At 43.4% G+C, this 23305-nt stretch overlaps 1 protein-coding gene across 2 annotated transcripts in view; it reads right to left on the bottom strand.

The window, feature by feature from the left end:
* Positions 1-23305, bottom strand: part of PREP (prolyl endopeptidase) — a 140439-nt gene that overhangs the window by 113094 nt on the left and 4040 nt on the right. For both annotated transcript variants that reach the window (XM_057528035.1, XM_007190640.2), the window contains exon 2: positions 21860-21934. In XM_057528035.1, coding sequence (XP_057384018.1) covers positions 21860-21934 — 75 coding nt within the window. The remainder of the gene's footprint in view (positions 1-21859; positions 21935-23305) is intronic.

The following is a 23305-nucleotide window of genomic DNA, read 5'->3' as shown; positions in this document are numbered from 1 at the left end:
TTAAAACAAAACTGAAAAGTGAACTGAATAAGTATATCAACAATAATGGTTTATAAGATGAACAAGAGATGGCCTGCAGGCCATCAGGAGACCCTGGCAGCAAAAGCAGGGGAAGGAGCAGTTTTTACAACAGATCAGTTGTATCCAAGAATAACCTATTTATAACTAAGCAGTTAGAAAGTTTATAATACTATAATAATACTATAAAAACTTGGCTTCATAATAATTCACATCTGGCTATTAGAAATGAAACAAGAATAAATGTATCAGCTCTAAATTCAATCGAGGGTTTAATCAGATGTTTATACAAAGGTAAACCCTTTTGATAGGAGAAAACTTCAGGAAATTAACAACTTACTATATTTGGAATGGCAGGCAAAAATGCGTTATTATCAGAGTTCATCCAGATCTAAGCGCCGACCCCAGCTCCAAACGGTCTCTAAACGGTCTCTCCTGCACAAACCACTGACCCCACCCTGGAGAACCACAATTCTGTGATGAGAGAAAGCTGTTCTAAAACTTGAAGTTTACAACGCACTTGAAAACAAGTGAGAAAGAGTGTGAGGTATGAGTACAATGATGAATAACAGCTTTGCAAGAGGATCAATTCAAGAGAAATAAAATTGTTATGGGTCACATTTCTTATTTCATTGAAACAAAAAATAAAATTGACCGAGTCCCACAGAAATACAACTCCAACTGCTTATCACGAGGGATTGGCAAACCTCGCCCTGGCCTGCTTTCCTATGGCACTCGAGCTTAGAATAGTTTTTATATTTTTAACTGTTGGGCAGGTGGGGGCGGGGGGGAGGGGCGGGCTGCAAACCCAGCAGTGACCTAGGTGGCTCACATCTACAATATTTCCTGTGTGGCCCTTCACAGGAAAAGTTTGCTGACCCCACTCTATCTCACTAAAAAGTGTCAACAAGGAGATTAACTCTTGTTTTTTAGTTACAAAATCAATGCACAGCTGCGAAGCCACGCGGGGGCAGCGTCCTGGAGATTGCTAAGCGTGTGCAAGAGCATCACCTGATTTCATGTGCGAAGCAAACGCCAGGCCTCCTTTACAGACGTGGAAGGGGAGGCAGGTGGTACTGAAGGCACTCGGCCAGCACCACACAGCGAGTGAGCAATACTGCTGAAGCGGAATCATGTTCCTCCAGTCACTGTAACGGTGACCGAGGCCGACTCCTTGCCTGATACTGGATGTGGAGACAAAGCAGACCCACTGGGGAGAAGGCAGGCAGCCTGGGCTTCCTCTGATCCCCTCCCGCTTGGGCTGGGCTCAGCAGGGCAGGCCCATCAGGGTGCTGGAGTGTCGACAAGGGTTTAATATGAACCTAGCGTGCGTCAGTGCCGATCCTGGCATGGTGGGTGGAGGGGTGAGAAATCCAAGACAAGATCCCTGCCATCGTGGAGCGAACATTCTACCGGGGGAGACAAAACACAAGCCAGAGGGTTGCAGAGAACAGTTAGTCCTAAGGACGCACGCAGGGTAGCCGTGGGGCGAAGCTGCTACTCAAAGAAGCATCCACGACGCGCGCTGCCCCTGAACCGCTACTGCCAGCCCACGGTGAGCGCAGGGTCTGGGAGGGGGCGCCACCGCAATGTGACGCTGCTGTGACACCTTCGTTACCTTTCACAAACATATAAAGCCCCCACGGAAATTTGAAACCCATCACTCACCACCAGTCCTGGGCAACACTGGGATGGGAGTGTCCTTACTTCTAGCAGGATGGCCAGGGAGGCTCTTCTGAGGCTCTGAATTGAGATCTGATAGGCAAGAGGGAGCAGCTCTGTAAAGACGGGAAGAGCGTTCCAGGCCAAGGCAACTGCAGGTGCCGGGCCCTGGGCGGAGGAGCTTGGCAGGTGAGAAGAAGAGTAGGGAGGTCAGGGAGGCTGGGGATGAGTGAGAGTCAGGGAGGCTGGGTCTCAACCCAGGCAGGAGCTAGATCACGTGGGCCCTGGTGGGCATATGTGAAGTTTCAATCTTCATTCCAAATGCAAACAAGCTATGACTGGGCGGGGAGACAGTTACATAGTCTGGTTCACCCTTTCAAAGGACTACTCTTGCTCTGGGTGGAAAACAGACTATAGGGGAGCAAAAGCAGAAACAGGGAAGCCGGTTAGGAAGCCGGGGCAGTGGTCCAGTGAGAGACAAGGCCAAGTGGAATAGCTGGTCTCTAAAGGAGCAGGAACGACCATTGTAACGGGAGTAGGGACAGAGAAGATGGGCACAGCGCATGCTCACATCTAGATTTGATGGCTATTTCCCAGAAGGGCCTCATCGGAACATTCTGGCTACTTAGGGCTCCCACCCTGAGACCCCAGCAGACTGAGGGTCTTGGCTGGCCCCTTCCCCTTCCACTGGGGGTCCTCTGAGGAGGGAGCCCTGCAGACTTCGTTTCACTAATCCTTCTGATTTGTATTTGTACGAGGCTGCATCTAGGCCTTATACCCTGGCTCTTGGAGGACCACGGCGGGTCCATCAGTCATAGAGCCTCAGTTCGTTTTCCCTGGAAAGGTGGAACTGCACCCTCCCATGGTTTCTCTATCTTGCTTTGCTTCTCAGGTACAGTTACAACTGCTGCAGCAGAACCCATCTCACACTAAAGCAGGCACACTGGCTTTTCTCATTTAAAATGTTCAGAAAACCATTAAGCCAGCCATAAGAATGCTACTAAATAACTAGGCTCATTATATACAATCTTGCTACCTCTCACCCACAAGTGTTAGTCAATTACTTTAACTAGAGCAATATTTAAAGACTGCACCCTTCCAAGTCCAGTATCTAGATGCAAACATGTTCAAGTTCTTAAAAGTCTAAGTTCTGTCATAATGTACATATTTATAATTTGGGCAAGTCCTTTTCATGAAGGCGGGGACAAATCTTCTGTAAAGGGGCTTCGTGAAATGCAGGGTTCCAAAGAATGCCAGTAATGCCTTCTTGGTCATTTATGGATTTAATAGTCTGGCTTCTGGGTCTGAAAATTAGAACAAATTTGGGGGAAAGGGAGAAGAGGTATAAGGATAAAGAAAAGAAAAACTGGAGGAACTGCAGAATGGTAAAGAAGCCGGGTGAGGAGAATGAAATTCTCCTTGTCCCTCAGGAGTCTCAGCATCGAAAGTCACCCTCCAGGATATTATTAAAATCACTGAAACCTGAAAGCCCATGAAATGACACCAGCAGCTGAGCCTTTAAAGAGGATCACCAGTTTAGAGTTTAGAGCTATGGATGAGTCTGAAAATATTTTTCTAAGAACAGCTGCTCAAAGCTAAGAAATCCAATTCACATTTCATTTTGGCTTGACTATTAGAAACCTTCAAAGCGAAGTTTCAGTTATGCAACACGATTAAATCCGAGAGCTCTGCTGTGTAACACTGTGCCTGTAGTTAACGATGTCATACTGTACACATTAACGTGTTAAACGCTGTTCAGAGGGCAGATCTCATGTTGAACCTTCTTACCATAATCTACAAAAAACAACCACAACCACAACAACAAAAAAACAAAGCTACCTGGCAAAGGGTGGCTCAGTTTGGGAGCTGGAGATGCCTTTACCTTCACTGTCTTCAGAAAGAATTTTTTTCAAGTTGTCCTCATATGTACTATGCTTGAATCCACAAAACATCTCAAGTCCTTTTACAAGCATAATTTTTACATATAGGAATAAAAAGGATGCATACAGCTCCTCATTATATAGATATGTATTCAGAACATCACGACGGGCAACATAGGATTAAACAGATGAATCACATGGATAAAGATAAGAGCTACAGGAGAACAAATGAAGGGGAAACTACTTCTGGGATAGGGTGGCGTAGGCCTTGGGGAGTGGGGCAGGCAGGCAGTCCAATGCCCAGGAGGGACTTCCAGGTGGAAGACCCACTCCAGCATGGGTACCACCCAGGTGAAACGAGGGATGGTGCTATCTACAACCCACAAACTTGGAGGAGTTCCTGTTGTAAATTATATGTAGGTGTGCGTAAATATATTATTTATTTAAATATACAGATACACACACACACACACACACACACACACACACACACACACACAAAGACACGCACATATGAATGAGCTGGTTAAAGCAACTGGTTAGTGCCACAGCACGGCCTGGCAGAAAACCCCGATCGTAGTCATGTGTGAAGGGCTGAGAGCATCCTGGAGGCCAGAGGAGGAAGCACACCTGGACCCCCTTCTCCCTGCTGGGAGTGTAGCAGAATTCGGAAACGACTCTCCAAAGTGCAGGGATATGCCCATAAATGAGAAGGCAAGAGGCGGCAAAGCTCACCCCGGAGGCTGCAGGAGGACCCAGGGCCAGGAGGGCTGGATGGTCACATGGAAAACCGGAGGCATGCCAAACAGAGAATGAGAGGTAGCTGCTCCAGGAGACAGCTTTAGAAACGGGGACTACGGAGGAATGGGGTAACGGACAAGACAGATTTAGGAACCTACACCCAAAAGAGAGAAGAGTGCCCCTTATTTTCCAGTGCGCTCCTAACTCTCAAACATTAGCAGTCCATCAGACGACAGAGAAAAGCTTGCTCGGGTCACGGTTGTAACTACCATGCCATTACCTCAACCCAGAGAGGGGCCTTTCTCTTCCTGGTCCCACAAACCCCTACAAACCCCAAGGACGAGCCACGTCAAATCCAACAGGCGAGAGCCCAAAACCCATGGGGCTTGTCTTTTAACATTAAAAGCCCAGAGTGGGTCCCTCTCTTCTCTCTGGGACCATCTGCTCTCAGGTCAGTGAAGGCTCCCATTGAGCATCCCGCTGCATGTGGGTAACAGACCAGGAGCCGTGCCAGGCCTCTTTCCACCTTCTCTGCCTGTCCCCCTGAAGGCAAATCAACTTGTTCCCTCACTGGGCTAGTTACTGTCAATCAAGGGGGAAGGAAACAGAAAGTCTCATTTCCACCTTAGATTCAAGCCTTGTTCTCAAAGCTCGCCATTACCAGGGAGCCCGTTCAAAGTTGGAACACTAACCCTTTTTGGCTCCGTTCTTCGGCGTACACACTACTGACCAGAAGCCCGGCAAGGACAGAGGTGATCTGCACATCAAATCCAAACCTAACTAAAAATCCAACCAGGAAGAAGTTAAACACGTACAAATCCTCTCTTGAATAATTCTTGTATCAATGAGGGAATCCAAACTCTAACAAGAATATTTGAAAAAAAAGAAAAACATTAAGAATTAAAGTTCTTAATGCAGATCAAAACTACCATGAGGTATCACCTCACACCGGTCAGAATGGCCATCATCAAAAAATCTACAAACAATAAATGCTGGAGAGGATGTGGAGAAAAGGGAACCCTCTTGCACTGTTGGTGGGAATGTAAATTGATACAGCCATTATGGGGAACAGTATGGAGGTTCCTTAAAAACTAAAAATACGACCCAGCGATCCCACTACTGGGCATATACCCTGAGAAAACCATAATTCAAAAAGAGTCATGTACCACAATGTTCACTGCAGCTCTATTTACAATAGCCAGGACATGGAAGCAACGTAAGTGTCCATCGACAGATGAATGGATAAAGAAGATGTGGCACATATATACAATGGAATATTACTCAGCCATAAAATGAAACGAAATGGAGGTATTTGTAGTGAGGTGGATGGACCTAGAGTCTGTCATACAGAGTGAAGTAAGTCAGAAAGAGAAAAACAAATACTGTATGTTAACACATATATATGGAATCTAAAAAAAAAGTGGTTCTGAAGAACCTAGGGGCAGGACAGGAATAAAGGTGCAGATGTAGAGAACGGACCTGAGGACACGGGGAGGGGGAAGGGTAAGCTGGGACGAAGTGAGAGAGTTGCATGGACATATATGCACTACCAAATGTAAAATAGATAGCTGGTGGGAAGCAGCCGCATAGCACAGGGAGATCAGCTCGATGCTTTGTGACCACCTAGAGGGGTGGGATAGGGAGGGTGGGAGGGAGATGCAAGAGGGAGGAGATATGGGGACATATGTATATGTATAACTGATTCACTTTGTTATAAAGCAGAAACTAACACACCATTGTAAAGCAACTATACTCCAATAAAGATGTTAAAAAAAAAAAAAAAGAATTAAAGTTCTTAGAATGTGGTAAAAAACACTTCGAGCTGACATCTGTTTTGTTTTGGTACCTTTAGGAAGCCCCGCTGATAGACTGGGGGTGGGGTGGCTGAGGTGTGACCTCTGGTAGCCATCAGAGTACCCCTCCCCGAGATGCAGGGATTGATCCAGAGCCGGGCAGGACATCCGTGCAGGATGAGGCTCGAGGCTGATCTAAGGGCTTGTTTCATGACTCCCACGCACATCGGGGCAGCTGACCTGATCTAGTCCACAGGACGGATTCCGGAGCGTACCTGGAACAGGCTCGGGGGACGGTGTCGGTGCCTGAGTGTGCCGTGTGCTGAAGGGCAGCGCCCACACTGTGATTGACGAGGTACATCTGGCCCAGGGGACGTGCTCTGCACCCAAGTAAAAAGGCTGGGCCTGGAAAATGAGTTACACCTTCAGGAAGTTTGGGGTTTACCCTCTCTCTTGATCAGATTTTATCATTTCCGGGTGCCGGCAGCTTACATTAAATGTCATAGATAATGTTCGTGATAGCATGTTCTAACTATGCTAACTCCTTTCTACATTCTTCACATAAGTAAAACCCTGTTCATTTTCATAAGCAGAGTCTTTCATCAATTCTTCTCTACATGTAACAGTCAGTAAAGTAGCTATGAACCCAGGCTAAGTAACCAGAATCCTTTTTCAGGGACTGAGGTGAACACTGGAAGGAGAAGTTATCTTATGAGATCTGGGGTTGTCAGGACTGTGTAAAACCTGAAGGGGCAAGGCCCATCTTTCCCTACCATGTGGGAGAGGCTGCTAGAAAACAAAATAATCAGACAAAAGCAGATGACCTAAGAGACAAAGAGAGACAGGTTTCCAGAAATATCATGTGCAGTCCTGGCTCAGGCTGTGCCTAAAGGCATGTACTGATCTTCAATTACGTGAGCCACTCAGCTCCTTTTTTTCTATATGAGCTAGAGCGAGCTGGCTTTCAGGTGCTGCTCGTCAAGAGTCCTGACTGACTGTTTGCGGATGACATGATACTATACATAGAGAATCCTAAAACTGCCACCAGAAAACTGCTAGAGCTAAATAATGAATATGGTAAAGTTGCAGGTTACAAAATTAATGCACAGAAATCTCTTGCATTCCTATACACTAATGATGAAAAATCTGAAAGAGAAATTATGGAAACACTCCCATTTACCATTGCAACAAAAAGAATAAAATACCTAGGAATAAACCTACCTAGGGAGACAAAAGACCTGTATGCAGAAAACTATAAGACACTGATGAAAGAAATTAAAGATGATACCAACAGATGGAGAGATATACCATGTTCTTGGATTGGAAGAATCAACATTGTGAAAATGAGTATACTACCCAAAGCAATCTACAGATTCAATGCAATCCCTATCAAATTACCAATGGCATTTTTTACGGAGCTAGAACAAATCATCTTAAAATTTGTATGGAGACACAAAAGATCCCGAATAGCCAAAGCAGTCTTGAGGCAAAAAAATGGAGCTGGAGGAATCAGACTCCCTGACTTCAGACTATACTACAAAGCTACAGTAATCAAGACAATATGGTACTGGCACAAAAACAGAAACATAGATCAATGGAACAAGATAGAAAGCCCAGAGATTAACCCACGCACCTATGGTCAACTAATCTATGACAAAGGAGGCAAAGATATACAATGGAGAAAAGACAGTCTCTTCAATAAGTGGTGCTGGGAAAACTGGACAGCCACATGTAAAAGAATGAAATTAGAATACTCCCTAACACCATACACAAAAATAAACTCAAAATGGATTAGAGACCTAAATATAAGACTGGACACTATAAAACTCTTAGAGGAAAACATAGGAAGAACACTCTTTGACATAAATCACAGCAAGATCTTTTTCGATCCACCTCCTAGAGTAATGGAAATAAAAACAAAAATAAACAAGTGGGACCTAATGAAACTTCAAAGCTTTTGCACAGCAAAGGAAACCATAAACAAGACGAAAAGACAACCCTCAGAATGGGAGAAAATATTTGCAAATGAATCAACGGACAAAGGATTAATCTCCAAAATATATAAACAGCTCATTCAGCTCAATATCAAAGAAACAAACACCCCAATCCAAAAATGGGCAGAAGACCTAAATAGACATTTCTCCAAAGAAGACATACAGACGGCCACGAAGCACATGAAAAGATGCTCAACATCACTAATTATTAGAGAAATGCAAATCAAAACTACAATGAGGTATCACCTCACTCCTGTTAGAATGGGCATCATCAGAAAATCTACAAACAACAAATGCTGGAGAGGGTGTGGAGAAAAGGGAACCCTCTTGCACTGTTGGTGGGAATGTAAATTGATACAGCCACTATGGAGAACAATATGGAGGTTCCTTAAAAAACTAAAAATAGAATTACCATATGACCCAGCAATCCCACTACTGGGCATATACCCAGAGAAAACCGTAATTCAAAAAGACACGTGCACCCGAATGTTCATTGCAGCACTATTTACAATAGCCAGGTCATGGAAGCAACCTAAATGCCCATCAACAGACGAATGGATAAAGAAGTTGTGGTACATATATACGATGGAATATTATTCAGCCATAAAAAGGAACGAAATTGAGTCATTTGTTGAGAAGTGGATGGATCTAGAGACTGTCATACAGAGTGAAGTAAGTCAGAAAGAGAAAAACAAATATCGTATGTTAATGCATGTATGTGGAACGTAGAAAAATGGTACAGATGAGCCAGTTTGCAGGGCAGAAGTTGAGACACAGATGTAGAGAATGGACATATGGACACCAAGGGGGGAAAACTGCGATGAGGTGGGGATGGTGATGTGCTGAATTGGGCGATTGGGATTGACATGTATACACTGATGTGTATAAAACTGATGCCTAATAAGAACCTGCAGTATAAAAAAACAAACAAAACAACTAATACTAAACTTTCATTGGGTTATTTGTATGGAAATATGTTAATATAAATGTTTCAGACATTACATGAAATTTCTAAAAATCTTATATTTGTATTTGTATGGAAATATGTATGGAAATATGTTAATATAAATGTTTCAGACATTACATGAAATTTCTAAAAATCTTATATTTGTATTTGTATGGAAATATGTATGGAAATATGTTAATATAAATGTTTCAGACATTACATGAAATTTCTAAAAATCTTATATTTGTATTTGTATGGAAATATGTATGGAAATATGTTAATATAAATGTTTCAGACATTACAGGAAACGTCTAAAAATCTTATATGTTCTGGTATAATGTTATAAGTAATAATCCTAGTTATTACTTTAAAATGTATAGCTCAGAAATAACTAATTTTCTTGTCAACTGCATTATTATGAACTTTCATCAAATCTTTAACCATGGTCATTTTTAAGTCTTTTGTCATTTACAGACAGTTCTGGGTGTACTCTGATGATTTTGCAAATATGTTCCTATAAAAGAGTTTCATCTTCAAGAAATTCATGGAAAAGACTCTGACAAGTACAGGTTTCTGGTAACTGACTGTACTGCTGAACTGAATGAATAAGCATTTTCAGAACTCTAATGAAAAACTGATGAACTCATAAAAGTGCTAACAAAAGATCAAGATGAAAAAAAAGAAATTAATTACATGGGACTGAGTGAACTGATGAGGATGAGTATAATTTTTGTGACTTTCTGTCTGAATTAAAAAAAAAAAAAATCCCACAAGGACTCAGAGGAAAAGAATATACAAATCAATTTTCACTGCAAAGTAAAGGAGCTGTTACAGTGGAGGATTACTGGACTGAATGTCAATATTATGACATAGTATAAGTGTGTTTCATGTTTGGTAATTGCAATCATTGTTGCTTTTAAAAAAAAAAAAATAAAAAATAAAAAAAAAAAAAAAAAAAAAAAAAAAAAGAGTCCTGACTGATACAGCTCTTCCAGCAGCCGCTCAGCTGGCCAAGCATGGGCAGGCTAGAAGAGGAGGAATCCACCGGAAGCTTGCCCAAGGGCTGGAGAGGGAAGCCTGGAAAAGGTGATCCACCAATGAGACAGAGTGAAATTTAACTAAACATTCAAACCAAAAAGTTTTAAAGTAACAAAGCGAAATAAAAAGAAATTAATGAGCTAGAAAATTAAAGAGTACAACTTATAAGTCCTAGAACCATTTCTTTCTAAAAAAACAAACAGCAACCAAAAAACTCCCATGCATTCAACCAAAGTGCTGGCTAAACTAATCAAAAAGGGGAGAGAAGTTACAGATGCTGGAAATTTGAAATAATAAAGAAATGGAGACAGGGACTTCCCTGGTGGTGCAGTGGTTAAGAATCCGCCTGCCAATGCAGGGGACATGGGTTTGATCCCTGGTCCGGGAAGATCCCACATGCCACGGAGCAACTAAGCCCGTGTGTCACAACTACTGAGCCTGCGCTCTAGAGCCCACGAACCACAACTACCAAGCCTGCGTGCCACAACTACCGAAGCCCACGTGCCTAGAGCCCGTGCTCCGCAACAAGAGAAGCCACTGCAATGAGAAGCCCGCGCACCACAACGAAAAGTAGCCCCCACTCGCCGCAACTAGAGAAAGCCCGCACGCATCAATAAAGACCCAGCACAGCCAAAAAAAAAAAACAAATAGAGACACAAACAAGGAGAGTAAAGTCATTATAAGAACTATTTCACATAATCCCCTGCTAGTAATTTTAAAATCTCAATGACATGGACAATTTTCTAGGAAATACAGATGACTAAAATTGATCCAAAAAGAAAGCAGATCTAAACAGAGCCCAAGAAATAATTGCAATAAAAGAATTTGTCCCAAATAGCTCTAAAGATGAGGCCTTTTAAATTATCAAGCAGATAGTTCCTGTGCTATTTAAACTATTTAATAATAAATGCAATGGCAAGCATTTATTAAGCACTTACTTGTGTCAACCACTCTGCTCCACGGTTCAAAAACATTATCACTTAATTTTCCCCACAACCATACACAGTAGTTGTCTCCAGATTATAAATCAGAAAATTGAAGCTTAGGGGCTTCCCTGGTGGCACAGTGGTTAGGAGTCCGCCTGCCAATGCAGGGGACACGGGTTCTAGCCCTGGTCCGGGAAGATCCCACATGCCGCAGAGCAACTAAGCCCGTGCGCCACAACTACTGAGCTTGCGCTCTAGAGAACCACAACTACTGAAGCCCGCGTGCCTAGAGCCCACGCTCTGCAACGGGAGAGGCCACCGCAATGAGAAGCCCGCGCACTGCAACTAAGAGTAGCCCCCGCTCGACGCAACTAGAGAAAGCCTGCACGCAGCAATGAAGACCCAACGCAGCCAAAAATAAATTTTAAAAAAAATTTAAAAAAAAAATTGAAGCTTAGAGAGGTTAATAAGCATGACCAATGTCACAACTCTGATAAAATTGTGGAGTTAAGATTCAAACCTGTCTTTCTACCTCTAAAGCTGTTCATTAAATGAATATACACTACTGCTTTCCCATGAATAAACAGGTTCCAAGATCTCGAAGGGTTCTTATCAGCTGCTGGGGAGAACAGGGTAGAAAAAAATTCTGGAAGAAGGGAGACAAGTTAGGAAGCTACTGAATGTCTAGCTCAGTGGCAATGCATGCCCGAACCAGGCAGTGCCAGCAGGGATAAAAACAAGAAGCGTATGAGATTTTACACAGGCAGAACTGGAGCTCCAGAGAATGGTGTGCATGATTAAATAGAGAGCTGATCCAAATGGTTAGAGTGCCATCCAATGTTATACAGGAGAGACCCAGAAGTCTTTGTTGTGACACATGCCTTGATTTCCCCCAATGAGAAAAATTAGAATCACAAACACTGTCCCTCTAATTTACAAAGATGCTATGAACATGTGAGGCATCTATGAGAAACTTAACTCCTTGAAAGTGCCCCATATAAATCAAAGGTGTTATTATTGTTCTCTAATCATGTCTAAGCATTCTCTAGGGCAGTTTTCCCAAGCTTTCTGGATCTTAAGAATTACCTGGTGAGGTGCTTGGGAAATAGCTTTCTACTCAAATCAGATGCTACAGAAGTAGACCTTGGGCATGTCTATTTTTAACAAATACCCAGGTGATTTTTATGACTGAATGCTTTCCCCCTGGACATGGCAGCATGGGCTGGTGAATGGATTCCAGATACCTAAGAGAAAAGAAAGAGGCTCAGAGAAGTCAGTTATCTTTGTTCTTTAGTTGTTAGTTCTTTAATAACTGTTTTCCCAAAGATACCATGTCTGACATCAGCATTTCTCATAGAGGACATGTAGATTATTGGAACCGAAGCCAAGTAGCTGCCTATGGGGAAAATATTAATGTTAAATGTACACAAGTACCTTAAGAATTTCATCAGTGGTTTGGGGTCTGCTTTTCTAAAATGGAGCTTTCCCTGGTGGTGAACAAATGGGGCGAGACTCCCAGCCTCTACTCAAGAGGTGGCTCGGCCTCCTTTCGGCACTGACCTCTAGCAGCTCGAAGGTTAAGCGGCCCACCCAGCTCCAATCTCTGGTCTCCTAGGCTGATGTGTGAGTCCAAGCCGGCATGGACCACATCTGTCTTGCTCATGACCGTGCATCCCTCTCCTCACCCCCATTTAACCTAATGCTTGGTGCAGTGGGCACACCGGTAAACCCAGGACAGGGGAAGAAGGGGAGGGCATGAGCACATATGGAGGAGGAAGGGGAATGAAACCAGTGGACCTATGGCATTAGGGCCAGCCAGCAACCATTCTCCTCCCCAGGGCTCTACCCTGCTTAGTGAGACACTAACTTCACATAGCTGTCCTGCCACTACAGAAGCCAAAGAGGGTCCCTAAGGCTTTTTACCAAATCTTTTTTCATTGCCACAGTACAGCCAAGGAGTGAGCACACATCTGGAGCTTGGCCAATCCAAACTCCCTCTCCTGGGATGCAGTCACTTGAACAAGTGACAGAGGGCCGAATCACTGTAATCACTGATGCCATCAGCAGTGCTGGGTGAAAACTGGAAATTCCCACCACGGAGTCCCACAACTGCCTGCTCCAAGCCTGGCCCTCAGTGCATCCCAGGAGCTGGCCTCATATCCTTGCTATGGATTCCTGATTTGCCTAACATGGCCAGAATTCATTTCTACTGCTTGCCTCAAAAACCTCATTACAGAAAGCAAGAGAAAGAAGACAGAAAAAGACAAGAGAAAGCACTGCTTAGGAAAGAGGATGGCCCAGGACCAGCAGATTCTATCATACTTCTGACAATTACCCCATGCACAGATCAAAAGGATGTTGTTCCCTAAATACATATTTCAACTGTGGATTCATCAGAAGTATGTTTGCGAACATACATAAGGCTAAACATTTCTGTAGGAGGTGGTGAGACCTTTAAGACCTGAGACGCCTTGCAGATTGAGATGATATGTGGTAACAGATTTACCTAGAGCATTTCCTGTTTCCACTAGAGGAGGAACAACACAGTAGTAATTCTCAAGCCAGGTCCTTACATGAAACATTAATGAATGGATGGCAGGGCGTTTCACAGGCCAGCTTTGCCAGTGGGTTCAGAAAACACCAATTAAAAGAGGCGCTACCAAAGAGCTTTAAGGTAATGTTTGGCCTAGTTCAGTCATCGTCCTTCAGAACAACTAAGCCACACTTAGATGCCGCAGTTCCGCTGGCGGAGGTGTGGGGAATTCAATGCTTAGAATTTAAGTATCTTCTTCTAAAAAACTAGAATTCAAAAGGAAAATCCTGCTTCGTTTTGTGGATGAAAATAAAAAGACAGAGGCGTCTTTAAAGTTCAACATTCTGAGTAAGCAAATAAGACACTAGATTCTGAAGGTCTACATCTCAATACATTGAAGCAGCAGTGCCCAGGAAGTATCACCTTTGCACAGAGCTCTGCTGTGTGGGGAAAATGAAATTTTTCAAAAAATTTTATTTATTTATTTATGGCTGTGTTGGGTCTTCGTTTCTGTGCGAGGGCTTTCTCCAGTTGCGGCAAGCGGGGGCCACTCCTCATCGCGGTGCGCGGGCCACTCACTATCGCGGCCTCTCTTGTTGCGGAGCACAGGCTCCAGACGTGCAGGCTCAGTAATTGTGGCTCACGGGCCTAGTCGCCCCGCGGCATGTGGGATCTTCCCAGACCAGGGCTCAAACCCGTGTCCCCTGCATTAGCAGGCAGACTCTCAACCACTGCGCCACCAGGGAAGCCCGGAAAATGAATTTTTACATGCATTTTCTCAGTTGGGTGTCATTAAAACCTTGGAGCTAGATGAATTGAGTGTGACTATATTCATTTTATAGATGAAGAAAAGGAATCCCAGGTAAGGTAGCTGGCTGTGCTCAAAGGCCAAGAAAATGAAAGACCAAGGGCTATGACTTCTATTCCCATCTGGCAAATATTCTGTTCCTCCACCCTGCCTCGCAACAGAGGTGACATGGGAAACACCTGGAAACTCAGAGGATGAAGGAACTACTTAAAAAGAGGATATTCACAGTTTGTCCTAAAGTCTTCGAAAGAACACCATAAACCAAAACCAAAACCTAAAGTCTCTTATGCTGTATTCCTCAGTTCCCAGTCAGCTTCATCTGCTGTCTGTTGGCTTAGAGACATCGAACTGGCCCTTCATGTTAGTGGAAGTCCTGGGAGCAAGCTTCCACGGTTGCCTCTGCGGCCTGACAGCCTGAGGGGGAAATGCAAGTGGATGAAAGGATCGTGGCTCACCCAGCTCCCCCACCAGTTCTTGCCCACGCGGGCTCTGCCCCACTTTAGGAAAGCACACCGCCCAAGGAGATCTAGGCCAGACTGATACCAGCACAGAGCAGCAACTCCTCACGCTACATGCTTTTAGCGTTAACCTCAAAGACCAAAAACAAAAGCAAGCAAGCAAAGAAAAAAACCCACATATTAGGATAGGCAGAAAGGATCCCAGGGAAAGGTGTTGACTGCCCTCAACTTTGTTCTCCACCGACCTCTGTGACATTAAAATACCTACACAGAAATCCTAGGCTATTTAAATACCCTAGAGATGATCAGAAGTCCTTTGAGATTTAAATCTTTCCTGCCAAGGAAGGGAACAGTGCGGGCAGGGGAGGAGAAAGGTGACGTTTCCAGCTTTTTTTTTTTGTCTATAGAAACTTTATTATTAATAGCCCCCAAATGGAAACAATTCAGATGTCTTCAGTAGGTAAGTGGTTCAACAAACTCACATACGACTTAGCAACAAAAGGGAACAAAATATTGATACATGCAACAATCTGGATGAATCTCCAAGGAGATGCTCCGTGAAAAAAATCCATTCACAAAAGATTAAATACAGTATTATTCCATCTATATAGCATTCTTGAAATAACAAGTTATAGAAATGAAGGCCAGATTACTGGTTGCCAGGGGTTAACAAGGGGACCAGGAGATGGGGAAGGGGTGGATGAGAGGAAAGTGGATGTGACTATAAAAGGGCAACATAAAGATACTTGTAGTGATAGAACGTTCTGTATCTTGACTACACCGATGTTGCACAACACTGGTCGTGATACTGCACTACAGTTCTGCAAGATGTTACCATTAGGTGAAACTAGGTAAGGCATACATGGGATCTCTCTGAATTATTTCTTACAACTGCATACAAATCTTTATTTTCTATCTGAAAATAAAAAGGTTAATTGAAAATAAAAAATTAGGGCTTCCCTGGTAGCACAGTGGCCAAGAATCCGCCCGCCAATGCAGGGGACACGGGCTCGAGCCCTGGTCCGGGAAGATCCCACATGCCACGGAGCAACCAAGCCCACGCGCCACAACCACCGAAGCCCGCATGCCCAGAGCCCATGCTCTGCAACAAGAGAAGCCACCACAGTGAGCTTCTTTACCTGTAAGACTGAGGGACTGTTCTGCTCATTACCTTCACAGCCCCTTCTCAGCAGGTGTAATGGGCGACCCCTAACTACTCAGCCAAATGGGGTATGGGGAAGATGACCTACGTTCTGTATTCCTTTGATCCTCTCTGAAACAAATGGTAATGTAATTTTTTAGAAGGACTGAACATAAAAACAATTTTTTTTCTTTTTTTTTTTTTTTTGCTGGTTCCTATTAAGAGTTCTTCTCTCATGATCCACGAGGGATGGAGCTGTTGTTACTGTCGTTTTGCCCGAGGCAGCTCTCAGGGAGGGAAAAATAAATTAGTCATTTGATAGCTGCAGCTGGTATTCTACATTTGCTTACCTCCTGTACCAAAGCCCCAGGACAGAGCTTCTGTGGAAGCCGGACTTGACAACTAGTTACAATGACAGCAGCTATCCCATGAAAGGTGTAAATTCTTCCTTTCTGTATCTCCCCTTCACTAACTCAGTAACAAGTTCTGGAATATTCAACCAAGAGGCTGAAGCCACAATAAGATGGAGTAAAATGGGGAGACTCTTCAAAAGGCTACGAGGACATTGCTTCTTATCTGGACTTTAGGGCTGCAAAACCAAGCCCAGGGATGCAGAGAATTTCTCACTATCAGGAAGGGGCGCAGATGGTACCACGTGGACTGACCGCACCACGATGGACGGGGAGGCCAAGGGAAAGACACACGCATTCGGTACTCTCACGGGGACCCGACAGCGTGACGGCTGCTTCCGTGAACTGCAAGGGATTGGGAGGCAATGCAAAGCTGAGGGGGCACAGCAGTCCCCTTGCTGGTGACACAGAAGTCTCTACTATTCCCCAGGACGTGTGGTCCATCTGCACAGTGAAGAACGCAGGACCATGGTAAGGTCGCTGGATTTGGCAATTGGGCTGCTGCTGATCACGAAGAGAATGGTTTCTACTGATGGGAGACAGGACAAAGGAAGAAGGGGTATCATCAGCTACATGGAGGGGCATGCAGAGTGGCTTATCGACAGGCAAAGAGGAGATGGCCCGTGATAGTATGTGAAATGAGATCTGAACAGGGCACACCCAAAGGGGCCAGGACACCAACTGAGAGGAAGAAAGAGGCCGCAAAGAGCTAAGGCCGAGCGTGGGGTTTGGGGTTCACGTGTTTGTTTGCCACAGGAAACTTAGGAAGTTAAAGATTAGGAAGTGAATCACATGCACATTACTGTCAGTGGGTGGGGGATGGGTGTCTTGCTATTAGTAGTCTGGAGGCTCAAGTTACCTCGGTGTCAAAATATCAGGGTGCATCGAGGCTGCTACACACTTCCTTCCATGACCTGCAAAGGACAAGCTGGCAGAGCCTGCCGAATGGGAAGTATGAATTGACCACCTGTTGGGACCTGCCTATCTGTCTTCAAATCCTTTTTAATGACTGCAAACCTCCCTCTCTGCCATCTCACACGGGAAACTTCCAAGGTTGCCCTGGTGTCCCACTTACCCCAGTGAGATTTCACTATGGTTCAGACACCTCAAGAGTATATCACACTTACGAGATGTCTAAAGGGCTTTTAACCCAGAGCCTTCCCTTTATCTTATTATTGTTTAGGTTGTATTTCCATACAGATACTCCTAGAATTACAAACATACTTTATAAAGTTGTAATCACTGGGAGCCCTACAATCTTGCATCCTTGTCCCACTTCATATTCTACCATGAGCACTTTTTCACTTAGTAAGCAATCTTTACAGCCCAACATTTTAATAGAGGCATGTACTATTTCGTTAAGCAGATCCACCAGATTTGACTTAAACAGTAAACTATCGTTGGAAATGGCGATTTCCAATTTTTCACTATTAAAAATAATGCCCCAAACTGGCCCTTTTCTAGATCTCCCTATTTCTGAAGTGACACTATTACTCTCCCAGTAGGCCTGAAAACTCTTCTTAAGTATTTGCTTTTTGCTATCAGATGGGTTGGTTTTTCATCATTGCTACTGATTTTACATTTATTTGGTACATACTCACTTCACTGAACGCATTAATTCTAAAAAGTTTTCAGTTGTTTCCCTGAGGTTTTCTAGACACATAATCATAGAATCTATAATTAATGATAATTTTATTTTCACCTGTACAAATTTCAGTTCACGTTTTATTGCACTGGTCAAAGCTTTGCAAACATACAAAAATAGTAGTGACAGAGATATTCCAGCCTAGTGCTTAGGTTGTTTTGAATATTTATCTTATTAAAGTTATTTCTATTTTTAGCTTTGGATTTTCTTTAATTCTTAAAATATTAACTAGGTTAATTATATAATATAGGTTTACTTGATCTATGAATAATATTAAATTGTTCTTGAATTCCTGTGACAAACTCTGCTTTCTTTTTTTTTTTTTTTAACCTGCTAACATTATTTATAGTCTTTACATCTATATTCACAAGAAAGGTTGGTCCCTATCTTCACTGTCCAAAATGGTAGCCACCAGCCACATGTGGCAAATGAGTACCTGATTATGTGGCTGGTCTGAATTGATATGTGCTATAAGTAAAAAATATACACTGGATTTTGAAAACTTAGTTTTAAAAAAAAGAATGTAAAATATCTTAATAATATTTTATATTCATTACATGTTGAGATGTTAATATTTTGAGTATACTAGATTAAATTATTATAATTAATTTCATGTTTCTTTTTACTTAAAGTGTTTCTTTCTACTTACTAGAAAACTCTGAATTATCTACGTGGCTTACATTATATAATCTATTGGGCAGTGCTGCAACACTGTTTCCTCTTTACAAAGGTTGAATTGACCTCAAAGAAACAACTGAGTTGTGTAGGATCTTCTACAAACTGGAACACTTGCTATAAAATACGGTTACATGGGGCTTGACAGCTTGAAAGAATTCACCCAGATTCAAGTCCCCACCACCACTGTCTTTGAGAATTTTCTAAGTTACAAGTCTGCTCTGAGATTCTTTTATAAAGGATAAAGCCTCAAATGCCAGGAACTCTCAGAGTTGGATAACCTATATTAAATACTAGATTAAATCAAAGACTTACCGATAGCATTTCAGATCTTAGTATAAATGAGCTATTAATGTTCCTCACTTCTGGGCTGGTTTTTTATTGAAAATGTAACAAGCGGTTTTTCTTTGTTTTAGAGGCTACGTGAAGATTTTCCTCTTTACACCGAGGTATGGCTAATACACCTGTGTGTACATGCCTCTAACTGTGAGTAGAAAACGTTCCTGCTGCTCTTCTGAGCATTAGAGAAACACACTCTGTCTTTTCAGTCTGAGACCGAAATTTCACTCATCAGATCTCAGATGACAGCTAGCTCGCGTCAATAACGAGGTTGTTTAGGGGGGACTGGGAAAGGTGTGTATGGAGGGTGCAGGGGGAAGGCACGAGCTGCACAGCCCTCTGACACCTGAGGTACACCGTCCGACCGTCTGAACAGGTTAGTGTGGGAGGGGAGTGGGGGGAAGCCGAGGGTACCTGCAGGAGGACATACAGAGTCCCACAGCAAGCACAGACATGAATATACTCCTATAGCTTGCATTTCCAAAGCTATTATACCCAGAGTCTTTGATCTTTTATCATTTCTTTAATGTGAGGTTGATAACCATCTGGACTGCCTGGGTTCCACTCTTACCAGCTACGTGAACTTGGACACGTTACTTAATCATTCTAACTCAATTTCTTCATCTGTGAAATGGGAAAAATAAAAAGGCCTATGTCAGAGTTTGAGAACTGAATGGGATAGGGTATGCAAAGCTACCAGTGAAGTGCCCCGCACATAGTAAACATCCAATAAATGTATACCGCGAAAATAACAGTGTATACATCAATGTCATCAGCGTCTATCCAGTGTTGACTGCAAGATCACCAATTAGCAAAGTTTCATCTACTAGTAAGTGGCTTGTCAACCACAGGACCAGCCATCATCAATTAAGGAACAGCAAAGTATGCATCCATTAACACGTAAACAAAAACTGGGTCATTCCAACATAGCTGCATCACTCAATCACCATCAAAGGCTGAAGGAATCCAGGTTGTACCCAATACCTCAAAGTAATTGTCATAGAGACAGTCCTTGGGGACAGTTTTCCAGAGATGCACAGGAAGTTCATCTCCTTCCCTCCATTACAGGCTACGAAGCTGCCTGTGACTCTCCATTCCCAGGCTCAATCCCTGTCTCAGCTCAGCCCAAAGCTGGACGGTCAAGGTCATCTGTGGCAGAGTGGAGGCGAGGAGGCAGCCCACACCTGCTCCCTGCTCCTCTTGGCCTCGCCTGCGGAGCTCGAGCCTTGGCCTGCACCTCAAGTTACCCATTTGTTTCTCACCTGGGGATGGTTACCGATCAACCTCTATAACCCACTGCTTCACCAAAGGAAAATGAAAACCCAAATACCAATCATTCTCACCCATGAGACCTCTGTCTTTCTTGAAGGGAATCAGGAAAGGCTGAGAATGAGGGAGTATAGATAGAAGTAAAAACCATTAGAAAATCTCAAAATGGTGGTGTGCTTACTTCAAGGGAAAGGATAGGGAAGAAGTTTTAAGAGTTTCTGCAGTGGGCAGAGGAGGAGAAAAATGCTAGCCACGAAGAACAGCTGAGGGCGGCAGAAAGGAAAGCAGGCAGGCCAGTGCTTCGGAAATGAAGAAGAAAGAGTGGATTCCTGCCTCTACTTTCTCCTCCTCCGTGTATCATCGCGCCTGGCTAAGCCCTTCCCTCCACTCCGTTCCTGGTGAAGCTTTTCCCTAAGGACATGAAGGTGGTGGAGGCTGCAACCCCACTGACCAGGGAGTGTGCAAGGGTTGGGGACGGGGGATGGGCAAGGAGAGAATCCCGATTCCACTAGCTAGGTCCACATCAGAAGGGAATGCCTTCCTGGAAAATCTGAATTGCCTTGGAAATCTGAGTTCAGTTCTCCAGAGAACACTGGTATATACGGTGGCAAGGGACCACAAGATATAAGAGCAGCTAAGACATAGGCTTTTAGAAGCTGGCTTAGAAAACTACTCAGCTTGCATTAACATTTTTTTTTTAATGGGAAATGTACTCTGGGATTCTAAAGAAGCTCAAATAAACTTCTGGAATGCTGAGCACATTAGAAATTGTATACATATTTTTACATACTAAGTTAGCATGGCTATAAATAAAAGAGTCAAGGAACTTGGAGCGGACTGGAGAAACACTATTCCCTCAACCAAGCAAACTTAACCACATAGAGTATATGTAAATAATGAATCTCAAATGACAAGTCTTGGGCACTCCAAGGAGGAAGAAATATCCATGGGACATGGCACTTAGAGGTAAATAAGCTTCGTTAACGAAATGAGACTTCAGCTCAAAATACTACGTTTCTCCAAAAGAATAGGAAAGCCTCATATTTTTAGACAGAGTAGAAGATTCTCCCCCACCCCCTTATAAAATATAAGAAGATGCTTAGAATTTAGTTTACTTATAATTTTATTGTTGTTGCATTAAAATCAATAAGTAATCTATGACCAGCATTCAGTTTTCAGGACCTGGTACTTCTTAAATATATACGATTTTCTTTCCTTTGGAGAAAATGTATTAGGCAACTTTTTCCTTCACATAATTTTTCTGTAGGTTTTCATTTTCCTTTGGTAAAATTCTGTTTTCCTTCTTTCAAATATTTTCATTTCAAATAGTTGGTTCATTAGTGTCCCTATAAACCACAAACATTATTCAAAACAGTTACGTGATCTTCTATGGGACTAAAAATTCTTTCACCTCTTTCCCATGAATCATTTCACAGAAAGTGGTAGTACCAACATGTCTATTCACCCTCTCACTGCAGACAACACAGGATGATACCAGAAGGGAAAAGCCACGGTTACTGATGTCTAGGGTTTGGTCTGAGCTACGAAGGCCGCCTTATCTTTAATCATAAACCCTAATTTACCTTTGTCTGCTCGCTGTCTGGGTCTTCAAGCCAAGCGTAAGGGTCACAAATTTTATGCCCATGATAATCCTGTACCTGCAAAAGACAAAATATGGTATTAGATAACTAGTGTCTAATCCCAATTAAGCTACTACTTTCCGAATGTGGTAGAGAGGTAGGAAAGGGGCAGTCAGAAATAGCCCAATTGGCTCACTGGCAATGTGTCTGCCCAAATTACCACATGAACCGAAGCTGGCAGGTTCTCAAAGGTGTCAAGCCACCCTTCATGAAAAGAACGTTTTAGCTGGAGAGGGAAGAAAGATGAAAGGTCAGAATAGGAACCGCTCCATCTGTACAACACAAAACAAAGGCCTGCCGCTGTGCTAAAGAAACTTGAAAACGTGTTGTCGGCAGCAAAGCGCAGAATTACACAATGCGGTGGGGATGCCGGAAGGGCACGCTTGGGAGGGAGCTACCACACGCGAGTGCACTGCCCTGTTCTTGCTGACTAATGATTAGAAAATCTCCCTACAATGTACAATACGATCCGTTGTGCCCTTAAGTCTGAACTGCCAAAAAGCAAGTTAACTAATGTGCAATGATGCTAGCTGATGTCAGCTGAGAAAGCTGACTTACATGCCATAAAAGAGCGTTTCTAAAACTGAAGCTTCTCTTCCGTTTAGTGCATTGTTATGAAATGCTTTCTTTCACTGTGTAGAAAAGGAGGCACGATGGCATCATGCATTGGGACTACCCTGATATTTGATGAATAAAACTGCCGAGTGCAAGAAGGGCCTGGCTGAGGGGACACTTTCAGGAGAACTCACAGGAGCTGATCTTCAGAACCACGTGGGAGCTTCTGAAAAACCACATTCCTGGGCCTGCCCTCAGACTGAGACCAGAAGGACGACAGGGAGTTGCCACTCCCCACGTGATGATGCCTAAAGAAACTATCCACAGGTAAATGTCGCTACAAAACCTCTCCATTTCATACTCATGTGATTAATCTAATCAAATGAAACCACATGGACAACGTCTTTCCAGTCAAGTCTCTCTCAACAACTCAATAGCATTCCGGCTAAGGCTTCTTATATGAGGTTGTCCAGAAGACTACCAGTGCCTCCAATGAGTTTTGCGTCTGTCTCCTTGTTTTGTTCTATAACACCAAAATGTAAGGGCTATTTCCGAAGGAAAGAGAACACTCTCCTGGAAAAGGAAAACCTGCTGTTTCTACTGCTGGTCAAAGTTTCAGCGTGGCTGCTGGCCAACTGAGAAGAATCTCCCCCAAGCCTCAAACCTCAGGCTTTCTGCAAGGGGTCAGCATCTGCCCTCATCTGGTGCCAGAGGAGAGCACCTGGGGAAATGCACACCTGGAAGAACGGGCAGTTCAGGTGGAACACAGGAACCGTTCTCAGCAAACAATGACTGACAAGTGCAACTGACACAATCAGATGAAAGCCTTCCTGA

The sequence above is a fragment of the Balaenoptera acutorostrata genome, chromosome 14, assembly GCF_949987535.1.
Source record: "Balaenoptera acutorostrata chromosome 14, mBalAcu1.1, whole genome shotgun sequence".
NCBI lineage: Eukaryota > Metazoa > Chordata > Mammalia > Artiodactyla > Balaenopteridae > Balaenoptera > Balaenoptera acutorostrata.
This window is presented reverse-complemented; position numbering and strand designations above follow the sequence as displayed.